The sequence below is a fragment of the Miniopterus schreibersii genome (assembly GCF_964146895.1).
Source record: "Miniopterus schreibersii genome assembly, chromosome: 4".
Lineage (NCBI taxonomy): Eukaryota > Metazoa > Chordata > Mammalia > Chiroptera > Miniopteridae > Miniopterus > Miniopterus schreibersii.
Window position 1 is genome coordinate 76,688,201 of NC_138105.1, and position 13,868 is coordinate 76,702,068.

A 13,868-nucleotide genomic window follows, 5' to 3' on the forward strand; every position below is an offset into this window, starting at 1 on the left:
TATCTCTCTCTCTCTCTCTCCCTCTCTCTGAAATCAATAAAGATATATTAAAAAAATTTTTTTAAAGCTATAAAAAAATTTTTTTTTAAATGAGAACCAATCATTTATAATATAAAGTGTTTTGGAATTTTTCCCCACATAGGTCTGGTGGTATGTATGTGAAATCATGGTGATATATTGTGCTTAATTTGTTACATTAAAAAAATGTGTTCATGGTTGTTCTCTAAAGTATTTTAAATGATTTTTTTCTCTTTCTCTAGCTGTCCCCTTCCCTCCAACCCAACGGCTTACTTTGAAGGAAGTCTTTGAAAATGGGAAACCTAAAATTGATGTCTTGAAAAACCATTTGGTGAAGGAAGGGCGACTGGAAGAGGAAGTAGCCTTAAAGATAATCAATGATGGGGCTGCCATCCTGAGACAAGAGAAGACTATGATAGAAGTAGATGCTCCAATTACGGGTATGATAAGTATTTGCATGGTGGCACTTGGATTTGAGCTAATTTAAGAAATGATCACAACCAACTAAAATGTGCTGTAATATTTCTAGGAATTATGAGACAGTTTTAGGATTGTTAAGTATGTTTTTTGTTCACTGAAGAAATACTATTTAAAATGTCTGTTATTTCTAGTAGGACTATTCAGTGTTGGTAAATTGACTACAGTTATAGAGAAGCCCAGTCAAAAGCAAAAGTGATTTAAAAGTTAAAGTGTGATCCATATTGGATCTAACACATAATTTTTTTCTCACCCTATGTCTTTTTTTTCCTAGTGTGTGGTGACATTCACGGACAATTCTTTGACCTGATGAAGTTGTTTGAAGTTGGAGGATCACCTAATAACACACGCTACCTCTTTCTGGGTGACTATGTTGACAGAGGCTATTTCAGTATAGAGGTAAAAATTAAACTGGATGTGTTGGAACTATCATATTGTCTTTTTTTTTTTTTAATTGCTTTCCGTACTTTAATAGAAAAAATTTAAATGAGAACATCGGCAAAATTTATAAACTTTGTTACTTTCAATCATTAAAGTGATAGAGAAATATTTTAATTGATATAAAAATTCTTTTTTTTTTTTTTTTTTTTTTTTTAGCCAGTAGAAAGTCTGACAAGTAGAAGGCTATATTAACCTAGCTTTGCAAATAAATTAAATGTTTACTAACCTTTCCTCTTTGAAGATAGTGTACAGGCTGTATATAAATGACATAAATTGCTATTCACCTTAAATGGGGCTTGAATTAACTGACCTTAATTATAAGACCATAAGCTGCTGGGCTATAATTAACTCTTAGATTAACTGCCAATGCTAAATAAGCAGGCAGTTAGCTTATTGAAGGAATAATTTCTGATGCTGTTACTTATAGTAAGCACTTAATGTTCATTGAAGGAAAAATGATTAAGTAGTGAAGTTAAGGTGAAACCTCACAATTTACTTTTATATATTTTTAAAATTGAATGATGAGAGAAAAAAGGTTACAATTAAAACAATGTTTTTATGTATAAAAGGTAAAACTATTTTAGAACCTAATGCAAGGACTTGAGTACAGTGGAACCACAACACATTCATATTTAATGTCCATTGATTCAGCTGTACATGCTTAGCAAATAAAAGAGAAGTAACTTTGAAATAGTGTGGGTAATTGAATTTATAATGTGCCCCAAATAAGCATGAGACGAAGAAATCCAGTCTGCTTGCTGTTCTTGTAGTCTTCAGTTTCCCCTCTCCCTCAGACTATGAGAATCTCACTGTACTAAGTGTGTTTCTAGTGGTTAAAGGTTTATTGTTCATGCAGCATCACTCCTAAATAAGCTCAGCTATCTCACCGGGTGCGCAGCCAGAGAAGCAGCAGCTCTAAAATTGCCCGAAAAATAAATGACAAGAAAAATAGACCGCACTCTTTAGTTAGATAAGCGGTCTAAATTCATGAATCAGCCCGACTGGGTGTAGCTCAGTGGTTGAGCATTTACCTGGGATCCAGGAGATTGAGGTTCGATTCCCAGTCGGGGCACATGCCCCGGGGTTGCAGGCTTGATCCCCAGTCAGGGGTGTGCAGGAGGCAGCCGATCAATGATGACTCATCATTGGTGTTTCTGTGTTTCTCTCTCCCTCTCCCTCCCTTTCTCTGAAATCAATACAAAGACATTTTTTAAAAATTAAAATTAAAACAAATTCATGAATCAAAGTTCAATATTATCTGCCAGTGCCTCAAATTCATTTAGTGTTTTCTATGAGGACAAAGATTAATGATAGAAACTAAGAAAATAAGCACATTTTTCCTACTAATCAATAAATTCCTACTCTCTAAATAGGTACCTGGGATAGGTAGAGATCATACTTGTAGACTATATCATTGAAAAACTGTCCTATTCCTATTTCCTATTCACGTTTCAATAGAGAGTGAGTCAAAAGTATGAGTGTTTGAGACACACATTGAAAGTTTACTTCTTTGTGTGTTTGCTAGCATGAGGAGGTTTTAGAGGCTGAAGAGAAGAATACAGAACTTAGTGAAGTTTTAATTAGTCATTTAATGAAAGAACTTTTTTTTAATCCTTATCTGAGGATATGTTTATTGATTTTAGAGAGAGAGGAAGGGAGGGAGGGAGAGAGAGGAAAAGAGAGAGAGGAATAGAGAGAGAAACACCAATGTGAAAGAAACATCAACTGGTCTCGTATGTGCCCCTACCAGGGATGGAAACTGCATACTTTCTGGTGTATGGGATGACACGCTAACCAACTGAGCCACTTGGCCGGGCTGAAACAACCTTTTTTTTTTTTTTAAATGTTTTTTATTGATTTCAGAAAGAGGCAGGGAGAGAGAGAGAAACATCAGTGATGAGAAAGAATCATTGATCGGCTGCCTCCTGCACACCCCCAGGAGATTGAGCCTGCAACCTGGGCATGTGCCCTGACCAGGACCTTCTTGTTCATGGTTCGACATGCAACAACTGAGCCACACCAGCTTGGCTGAAACAGCTTTTAAAAAGATAAATATTGTACCAAATTGTCTTCCAATTGTTAACTCATACTTTAAAAAAGTTTCAGTGCATCAATATATTCAATAAAGGATACACAGAAAATCCACAGTGATTTTTATATACATATAGTATATTCTGAATATTTTGTTATGTATTGTTTTCCTCACTTATCAACAAATGCTTCTTGAGTACCACCTTTATTTTTAATCTTTATTCTTGAGAGTATTACAGATGTATCCCTCTTTTTTCCCCCTTGTCCCCTACCACCTGGTTCCTGCCCCACCTTAAGCCTTCACTACCGTATTGTCTGTGTTCATACACAATGCATATATGCATATAAGTTCTTTGGTTAATCTCTTCCCACCCCTCCTCCCTCCTTCCCTTTGAGATTTTTAGTGTCAACTTTATGGCAAGCTCTTGAGAATAAAACAGTAAGATTCATACTGTCTGTAGGTGCTGACAGTCTAATATAAAAGATATACTTATGAATAGGTCTTTCAGTATAATATGAAAGTATGTATTTAATTATCAGCAGTAGTCTTCATATTAGGACCTTGTATAGTGCCTGACACACAGTAGACACTCAATTTCACCATTCCTCTGTGGGATAATTAGGTTTGTAGCAGGTTCTGCTTATTGCCTACCTTTTTCTCCTTTCTTACTGTCAGAATTCCTATTTTGTTCAGAGAAATGGAATGGGGTGTTCAAGGAGAACCTTTGATATCAGGGAGGGAAGGCCCTTATCCAAGTCCCAGGGAATGAATTCATGTTGGTCTGCACTGGTCATGACAGTCCATTCCCTGTCACAAGTGGATTGGTCTAAGGGTAAACATGGGTCCTGTTTTGCCCAGTAATATATAAAGGAAACTCTGCTAGGTGTTTGCTTTGTTTTGTTTTTTGGTTATTTGTGTGTGTTGTGTGTTTGTTTTGAAACATTTTTTTCCAGATAAAAAGATTCTTATAAGGTGAAAGCTTTTGGACCCCTTATTCCACTATGTCATTTTAAATTTGTACTGTAGCAGCTATTTTGTGACTGAGGAGGTGCTACAACTGGATGAAAAGCAGACCTGCTGTGAATCACAGATCAAGGAGGTAGAGAGGGCAATGGTTTTTGGTGGTGATGTTGAGCTGGTACACTAAACCTGGATATCCCACCTCTAGACTTCTGGTTTCGTGAGATACTTAAAAGTCTATATGGATTAAGCAACAGTTAATTGGCTATTATATCACTTGTACTGTAAGTGGTACAAGGTGGTTTTTCTGATTATTTCTGTACTACGTACTGCTACAGTTAACATCTTTTTAAAATACATCTTTGATGGCATTTCTGCTATTTCCTTAAATCAGATCCTTATAAGTGAAATAACTGGATGAAAGAATGTTGTCATTTTTAAGACTTTTGATACGTATTGCCAAATTGTTTTCAGAGAGCCTCATTCACTTTATTTTCTCTTTCCATACTTAATAATTTTGCTTTCCTTGAGTCTATCTGAGAGAATCAAGGCATGATGATTTTTTTTTTATGGCCAGAGTAAACATTGATCTTTCCTGAAGCAATGTGGGTTTTGATTAGTACACCAGAGACTCATCCAAATGTCACTGTTAAAACAGTGTAGTAAAGTCTCACTTTTTCTGAGCCCTTTGATGTTCCTTTTTCATTGGTACCTATTATAAAGTATTCCTCTGTGGTAGGGAAGCTAAATTTTAGTTTCCTTTAATTAATTTTGCAATAAAAGAAAGGGTTAAAAGGAACATTATCAGCATAGGATATACTAAGTGCACAGGAGCCACCAAAGAGAAAATGATATGAGCCTGGCCGGGTGTGGCTCAGTGGTTGAGCGTCGACCTAGGATCTAGGCGATCGGGGTTCAATTCCCGGTCAGGGCACATGCCCTGGTCGCGGGCTCGATCAATGACTCTCTCATCATTGATGTTTCTGTCTCTCTCCCTCTCCTTTCCTCTCTCTGAAATCAATAAAGTTATATTTTTTTTTAAAAAAAAGATATGAGATGTTCAAGTGATGTAAATGTTATCAGATGACCAACTGATGAACAATTGTTGACATGCAGAAATGATTCTTGGAGTAAAAAATCTGTTCACATAGAAATAAAGGAGTGATTGAGTGTCTGAACACATCTTTTGATAATTATGACCTTGTCATTGAATTGTACAAGATAATTATGCAATTGCATCCTGATGGATAATTTAAGGAAATAAAACTTGAGATTAGAGGCCGAGAAGTATGTCAAACAAATTACATTGTAGTGTGGATATGGATTATACTTTTATATATCTCATTACTTCAAAAAGGTGAGTTGGTTTTTTCAGGAGTCAGAAATAAAGACCCAAATAAATCAAAAGATATATAATGTTCTTGGTTTGGAAAGTAAGTATAGAAATGAGAAAGTGCTTTCTAAGTTTCTGTATGGATTTAATATAATTTTTCCTTGGAATATTTTGTGCAAGTTATGTCAAAAATAAAAGTCAACCAAAAAAAGTCATCTAAGTATATTTCTATGTCTCTCTATATTTAAGTTTTATAATGTTTATTTTGCATACTATAGATACTCTTTTGTACTGTGCGTTTTTCACTCAACATTATATCCTGGAAATCACTCCAAATCAGTTTAAAGAGATCTTTCTCATTCTTTTTTTTTTTAATATAGCTTCATAGTACTTCATTGTGTGAATGTATCAAAGTCTGTTTAACCTCTCTCCTGTGTATGGCCGTTTATGTTGCTTCCAGTATTTTGCTATTACAAACAATGCTACAACCTTGTGCATATGTATTTTCTTATTGTTGGAGGTGTATCAGAGTAGACTCTTAGAAGTTATCAAAAGTTAAGTGAATATGTAGTTTTGTCAGTGTTTCCCAAATTGTTTTTTACCATGCAATTTTTTAAATGTAGTCAGATTTACCCTATTTTTCCCCCTTCAGATTTTTAGTTATTAGTTACAAAGTTTTCCCCCACACTAAGGCTAAAGAAGAGCTCACCCATGTGTTTTCTTCTACAATTTTATGGTTTCATTTTGAAATGTGGCCAGTTGTCCCAGGACATTTATTAAGTACATCATTATCCTAGTGATTTAGGATGCCACCTTTATTATATGCCAAATTTTTATATGGACTCAGATTAATTTCTATTTTATTCCACTGGTATATTTATATATGTGCCAGTACCATTGCTTTAATTGTAGAAACTTTATAGTATGTTTTAACATTCAGTAGGGCTAGTCCTCCTCATAATTTCTCTCTTTCAGTGATTTTTTTCTGGCTGTTTTCTGACTTCTTGCATGATTTTTTTTCCATGTAAATTTTAGTATTGACTTGTTTAATTCTGTAGAATAGCTTGTTGGTATTTTTATTGGAATTGCAATGATATTATAAATTAAATTAGGAATAACTGTAATCTTTTAATGTTGAATCATCCTATCCAAGAATAGGGAATGTCTCTTTGTTTATATCTATTTGTGTCTCTTGAGAGGATTTTAAATTTTTCCTGGTATGAGATTTGCAAAGTTTTCCTGGTATGAGATTTGTACATAAATTTATTCCGATGTGTTTAATCTTCTTTACTACTGTTTTAAATGGAGTTTTCTCTACCATTGTGTTCTATTTATTGTTTGTGTATATGAAGGCTCTAATTTTGTATGTTAATTTTATATTCTGCCCTATTACTGAATTTTTTTATTATTTGAGTTTTATCATTGATTTTTCTGAAGTTTTTCAGGTATATTATCATATTATATTATCTGCAAATAGAGATAATTTTTTTCCTTTACCCATTCTTAAGCCTGTAATTGATTGCTTTTATCTAATTCTATTAGCTAATGCCTCTAAGTACAGCACTGAATAATAGTAGAGATAGTGGATATCTTTGCCTTGTTCCTGATTTTAGTGGAAATGTCTCCAGTGTTTCTCCGTTAAATAAAATGCAGGTTAGGAGTGATTTATATATTATGTATGTGTGGGTTGCTTTGTCACAGAGTTCTAGATAATTGTATAGAACATGGGAACAGAAATTAAGGAGATTTCTATGAAGGCTACTCTCTATGCTATGTCAAATTCTGGGGCAATGACATATCACATTCACAAGCTGAAGGTTTCATGTTTCAAGTTGGGAATAGTAATAAGATATGCCATTACAAGTCATTTGAATTTATATAAGTTATCTCTGTGCGTTGTCATGGTCACAAATAAAAGTTTTATGCTTGTATTTGTCTTATAGTGTGTACTATTTTTATGGAGTTTAAAGATTAATCATCCCAAAACATTGTTTCTGCTTCGGGGAAATCATGAATGCAGGCATCTTACAGAATATTTCACCTTCAAACAGGAATGTAAGTATAATCATGTCTCCAGAACTTTTCTAGTTGCCTTTACCCAGTCCCAAAGTGAGTCAAACATAAAGAAAAAAGAAACTAATGGAGTTCAAATGCTTCCTGTTTTGTTTTTTTCTGGCAAAAACCAAAATTCCACATTTTAACACATTTATTTTGAGAATAACTTTTGGGTTTTCCCCGTTTTATAGTGTTACATTTGTTATATTTGGAAAACAGAAAAGTCCAAAAAAGTTAAAAATTGTCCACAATCATACCAGTGAAAAATAATCACTACTATCTCAATATTTAGGATGCAGTCTTCTGTTCTTTTCTGTATACATAAAAACCTATCATGAAATAGTTGAAATACATATATGTATATATACTTTTAAAATAAAATTTGGCTCATATGAACTTTTTAATAAATTTCACTTTATGTGATAGCATTTTTCCATATCATTAAATATTTTTATGTGATTTTAAAATGTTATTTTATTGTTTTTAAAGTATTATGTGTGTAGCCAATTTAGTAACAATTGTAGGACATTTAGGTTGTTCCCAACTATATTTACTGTAATAATAAAAAATGTCTATTATTAAAAGTAGAATTTTTTGAAAGTCAAAACATTACTAGCCAATTAAAAAACAAAAACCCTCACTGATTTCTTTGACCAGAATATAGGTACTTATAATTGGCTCTTAACTAACATTCAGTGTGATGGTGACTCTATTGGGGATATTTGGAAGAACTTGTCCCAGGGCATTTATATGTACTGTTTCTTATTTCCCCAGAGACCTATCTGCTTGCAAGACCTATATCCTTACTTTATTCATGACATCTCTTCAGAGATTTTCTTCCCTGGTTGTTGATTCTAATTTTAGGTCTCATCATTTTACTCTCACACCCTGCTTTTTTTCCATAGTGTTTGGCAACACCTGAAATTTTTATGTATTTTATATATAAAATTTACATGGTTTTAAATATATTTACTTGTTTATTGTATTTATCTCCCACGAGAATTTAAGCTCCATGATGGCAGGGACATGTTTTGTTCACTGTTGTTTTCTGAGAACAATATCTAATAACTCATAGGAGATACTTACTAAATATTGGTTGAATTAATTTGTTGAGTAGAATGATCATCTATGATGTATCTTTAGGACAAACTCTCAGAAGAGAATTACTAGGTCAGAGGGCATGAACACATTTTTATATTTTAAAATCCTCACAAAATCGACAGAATATGTTTCTGTCGATTTTGGAGAGAAAGGAAGGAAGTGGTGGGGGTGGGGGAGAGAGTGAGAGAAAATGAGAGAGAGAGAAATGTCAGTGTGAGAGAAAAACATCTATCAGTTGCCTCCTTCACCGACTGGGGATCAAACCCACAACCTTTCTGGTGCACTGAACGATGCTCCAACTAGCTGAGAGCCACCCAGCCGGGGCAAAGGGCATGAACATTTTTAAAGCCTTAGGATTATTTATTTATTTATTTATTTATTTTAATCCTCACCTGAGAATATTTTTTCCATTGCTTTTCAGAGTGAGTGGGGGCTGGGAAGGAGAGAGACAGAAACATCAATTGGTTGCCTCCTGCACGTGCCCCAATCAGGGTGGGGGATAGTCTGCTACCAAGATATGTATGCTTGGCTGGAATCAAACCCGGGACCTTTCAGTCCATGGACTGACACTCTAACCACTGAGAAAAACTGCCAAGGGTGATTAATACTTTAAATAGCCCTCCAAAAATGTTATATATCAGTTTACACAGTGAAAGGAAAATATTGAAAAATTTTTTAAAATTACGCCTTTTTTGATTTCTAAAATGTTAATCTCTATAAAAACAAGAAAGGTAAACTAAATCTCTTGGGTCCTCTCTGGCTCTAAAAATCTTCCCTAAATAATCCTAAACATATAAAAATACTTTGGTGTTTATGGATTTCACTTTGTGTCCTGTTCATATTTTTCTTCAGATTCCTATCTTGGGGGAATATGTTCTAAAATATTTAAAGCTTTATTCCCAGAAAAATATTCAACATTGAAAAAAAACTTTTAAATTTGTTTTCAGAGACTCAGAGTTTATTTACCCCCCTCCACCCACCAATCTCTTTACTTGTAGGTGGGTTATAATTTAGTAGTGTCCCATATGCTCATATTAACTTTCATTGCCAGCAGCTTCCTGTATTGGAGTTGGTAGTTGTAATGACAGTTCTTCCTCCTAGTAGAGCCTAAGAGGAAAGGTAGTTCTTCTTATAAGAAATATTACAGTATAAACACTTTAAAAAATCCCTCTGACAGAAAAGTCAGCTACAGGTGGACAAGATACAGTATAGATCACTCCATCCCTTGGGACTTAATGGCATAAACACTGTAAATCACTAGGTAATAATCGGGGAGTTAGAAAATTAGATCTACTGTGGTGAGTTTGTTTAAATTGATGTAAAGTATTTGAAGAGCAATTTTGTAATATCTGTAAACATTTTGACCCAGTGGTTTGACTTCTAGGAATTTATAGTGCAGATTATATTGGTTTTTTAATGCTGCATAACAAATTACCCAAAATTTATCTGCTTGAAACAACACACTTATTACCTCACAGTTGCTGGAGGTCAGGAGTCCAGGCACAGTATGGCTGAATTTTCTGCTCAGGGTCTCAATGAGCCAAAATCAAGGTGTCTCCAGGTCTACAGTTTTCATCTGGAACTTGGAGTCTCTTTTTTTTTTTTTAAATATATCTTTATTGACTTCAGAGAGGAAAGGCGAGGGAGAGACAGAGAGATAGAAACATCAATGATGAGAGAGTCATTGATCGAGCCCGCAACCCGGGCATGTGCCCTGACCGGGAATCGAGCCCTAATCGCCTGGATCCTAGGTCAGCGCTCAACCGCTGAGCCACACCCGGCTGGGAGCTTGGAGTCTTTCTACAAGCTTGCTAGTCACAACCGTGAATGGAGAATTAAGGTCCCCATTTTCCTACTAGCTATTGGCCAGGAACTGCCCTCAGCTTCTAGAGACTATCTGCAGGTCCTTGCCATGTGGCTCCATAGATAGTTTATAGCATGAATGTCTGCTTTCTTCCAGGCTGCCCGAATGTACTTCTCTGCCTTCCTCTTCTGTGATTAGCCAGCTGGAGAAAACCCTCAGCTTTTCAAAGGCTGGCCTGATTAGGCGGATCTCTTTTGCCATAATGAAATGTAATCATGGGCCCAGCCAGGCGTGGCTCAGCAGTTGAGCGTTGATCTAGGATCCAGGCGATCAGGGTTTGATTCCCGGTCAGGGCGCATGCCCGGGTTGTGGGCTCGATCAATGACTCTGTCATCATTGATGTTTCTATCTCTCTCTCTCTCTCCTTTCCTCTCTCTGAAGTCAATAAAGACATGCTTTTAAGGCCCGGCCGGGCGTGGCTCAGCAGTTGAGCATCGACCTAGGATCCAGGCGATAGGGGTTTGATTCTCGGTCAGGGCACATGCCCGGGTTGTGGGCTCGATCAGTGACTCTCTCATCATTGATGTTTCTATATCTCTCCCTCTCCCTCTCCTCTCCTCTCTCTGAAATCAATAAAGATATATTAAAAAAAAAAAAAAAGACATACTTTTAAAAAAAAGAAGAAATGTAATCATGGGAGTCTCAACATATCCACAGGTTCCACTCATTCAAAGGGGCACAGATTATACAAAGGTGTAGGTCATTGCAGGGCGTTTTAGAATTATGCCTACCACACTGTCTACTCATAAACAGACAATAAGATAGGGATTTATATGGATGTTCATTGTAGTGTTAATTGTAATAACAAAAAGAGATATATGTCAATAAGGGACTACTTAAATAAGTGATAATACATTAAAATATGAATACTAGGCAGCTGTTGGAAGATCAGTGTGGATCTAGATGTACTGATATGGAGAGATGTTCAGGTATATTGTTAGGTGACAAACCATTTGCAGAACCATGTATAGTGTGATCTCCTTTGTAAATTAAATATATAATGTGCAGAAGAAATTGGTAATAGTGATTACCTGTGGAGAGTTGGGTCAGGAGGATTTGCACTGCTTAAATTATCTTTCATCACTACCATGCACTACTATTATATTGTTTTAAATGGTAACTTTAAAATTACCCAATTGGGGCCCAAGCATTTAAAATGCTTTTTAAAGTGCTCCAGGTAATTCTGCTACATGCTGCTGGTTAAGAAGGCCAGCTCTCGAGGTTTGGAAGGTATCTACTGCTTGTCATTGGAGAATCACTGCGCCAAATAGTTTTAAAATTGGAAATATTTTACATTATTTTTCAAAGCCAAATATTAGGGTATTCTTCATTCCTCTATTGCTTTACCTGTGAAAATTAAATAACTCATATCAAGCAGTAACAAAGGCCCTGGAATGCTCAGTTGAGAAGTAATGAGGAAAGTTGTCTATGGATGCCTCTGTTCTGAATTAAGGTTCAGTTTTTTTAGGTAACATTTTATCTAATTCTTCCTCTATTTTCTCAGAGATTTTTTTTCTTTTTTGACTAGTATAACTGATTCAGGCTATTTTTAGAAGATGGAACAGTAAGTTCAGGAAACATTGAACATGTCTCATTTTGCACAGCATACTCTTCACATGCCTTAATTCAGTTAAACCAGGTTTCTTTCTTTTTCTCTTATCTACCAAGATACTCTGTTTCATTCTGACGCTGCATCTAAAATGTAAATAAATCTTGGAACAAGCACACAAATTCAAGTACAATTTCAAATTTTATTTCTGTAAGGGAAGAACATGTGTGGTGCTTTGCATGATTGTTTTTACTGATAAATTGATCTCTTAAAGAGCCACCATGGCTTTTAGAAACAGCGCCTTATACTTAGTAATAAGTGATGCTTAGTTCCAGATTGTGCAGCTGCAGTCTTGTTAATATTTATAAAGGGGACAGATGGAGGCTTTTCTTTCTTTTCTTTTTTTTAAATTCTCACCCGAGGATATTTTATTCATTGCTTTTCAGAGAGAGGGGAAGGGAGTGGGGGGGAGAGAGAGGGAAACATCAATGTGAGAGAGAGACATCGATCAGTTGCCTCCCGCATTTGCTCTGACCAGGGCCAGGGATCAAGCCTGAAACTGAGGTACATGCCCTTGGCCGGAATCGAACCCAGGACCCTTCAGTCCGTGGGCCGACACTTTAACCACTGAGCCAAACCGGCTAGGGCAAGGCTTTCCTTTTTATTTTTTTTATTTTTTAAATATATCTTTATTGATTTCAGAGAGGGAGAGAGAGAGATAGAAACATCAATGATGAGAGAGTCATTGATCGGCCGCAGCCCGCAAACCGGGCATGTGCCCTGACCGGGAATCAAACCCCGGCCGGGCAAGGCTTTCCTTTTTATAACATCAATTCTTAAACTGCTTTATGTTGCAGAGGGTTTTTTTTTTTTATTTGCTTTCAAATCCAAAGATAACTTGAGTAGCAGAGAAATGTATAACAGTTAATTTTTGACACACAGGGTGTGGCAAAAGTAGGTTTACAGTTGTGTGTATACGAAACGGTTTATTCCTGTATTATTATTTATTAATTGTATTATTTTCCATATGAACAACTGTAAACCTACTTTTGTCTTACCCTGTATTCACCTTTGCAAAAACATTTCTTTATATATCTGGAAAGCAAGAAAACTAGTGCAGACACCAGTTTAGAGGTTTGCTGCCTCTCACCTCTCTTTTCTTCATCCCCTCCAAGTCACAGTTTAGGTACAAAGAAACAATCTCCACATAGGGCACTTTAGGGTGCCACCCTGGCTTAGAAGCCCCATGCATCACAAGCAACAATATCTCTAGTAAAACTTTCTTGGCATAGCTTCCGGTCCCAGAAAGGACATACCTTATGAGTCACTGCACTCAGAGAAGCCCAAAGCTATAGCTCCCTGCCAGGTAATTGTGTAACTTTTACCCTAAGCAACTTTGCCTAATAACACAGCTGACATTCACCTTATCAGGTTTCCAGGGCAACAGAGCTAGAAAGTTAATCCAAGGTCACCCTTGTATTTAGAGAAGGAGAGTTTGTTTACTCTTTATCCACAACTTTTCAAAAATATCTTTACAGCCCGGCCGGGCGTGGCTCAGTGGTTGAGCGTCGAACTGGGATCCAGGAGATCGGGGTTCGATTCCCGGTCAGGGCACATGCCCGGGTTGCGGGCTCGATCAATGACTCTCATCATTGATGTTTCTGTCTCTCTCTCTCCCTCTCCTTTCCTCTCTCTGAAATCAATAAAGATATATTTAAAAAAAAAATCTTTACAAAGATGATTGTGTTTTCAAATTTGCCTAAAATAAGTGGCTTTTAAGTAACTTCATAATCTTCATAGTCTTCTGGCCTATATCCTTTTTCATAGATGATAAATTTTAGCTTTTCTTCCTTTTGACTGTTTTTCCCTTTTTGACAGGTCGAATCAAGTATTCTGAACAGGTGTATGATGCATGTATGAATACATTTGACTGTCTTCCTCTTGCTGCCCTCTTAAATCAGCAGTTTCTGTGTGTACATGGAGGGATGTCACCTGAAATTACTTGTTTAAATGACATTAGGAAAGTAAGTAATCTTTT

At 35.9% G+C, this 13,868-nt stretch overlaps 1 protein-coding gene across 3 annotated transcripts in view; it reads left to right on the forward strand.

Moving 5' to 3' along the window:
• PPP3CC (protein phosphatase 3 catalytic subunit gamma) overlaps nt 1-13,868 on the forward strand; it is a 61,190-nt gene that overhangs the window by 22,288 nt on the left and 25,034 nt on the right. For all 3 annotated transcript variants that reach the window (XM_081136336.1, XM_081136335.1, XM_081136337.1), the window contains exons 2-5: nt 261-458; nt 770-894; nt 7,205-7,316; nt 13,709-13,854. In XM_081136336.1, coding sequence (XP_080992462.1) covers nt 261-458; nt 770-894; nt 7,205-7,316; nt 13,709-13,854 — 581 coding nt within the window. The remainder of the gene's footprint in view (nt 1-260; nt 459-769; nt 895-7,204; nt 7,317-13,708; nt 13,855-13,868) is intronic.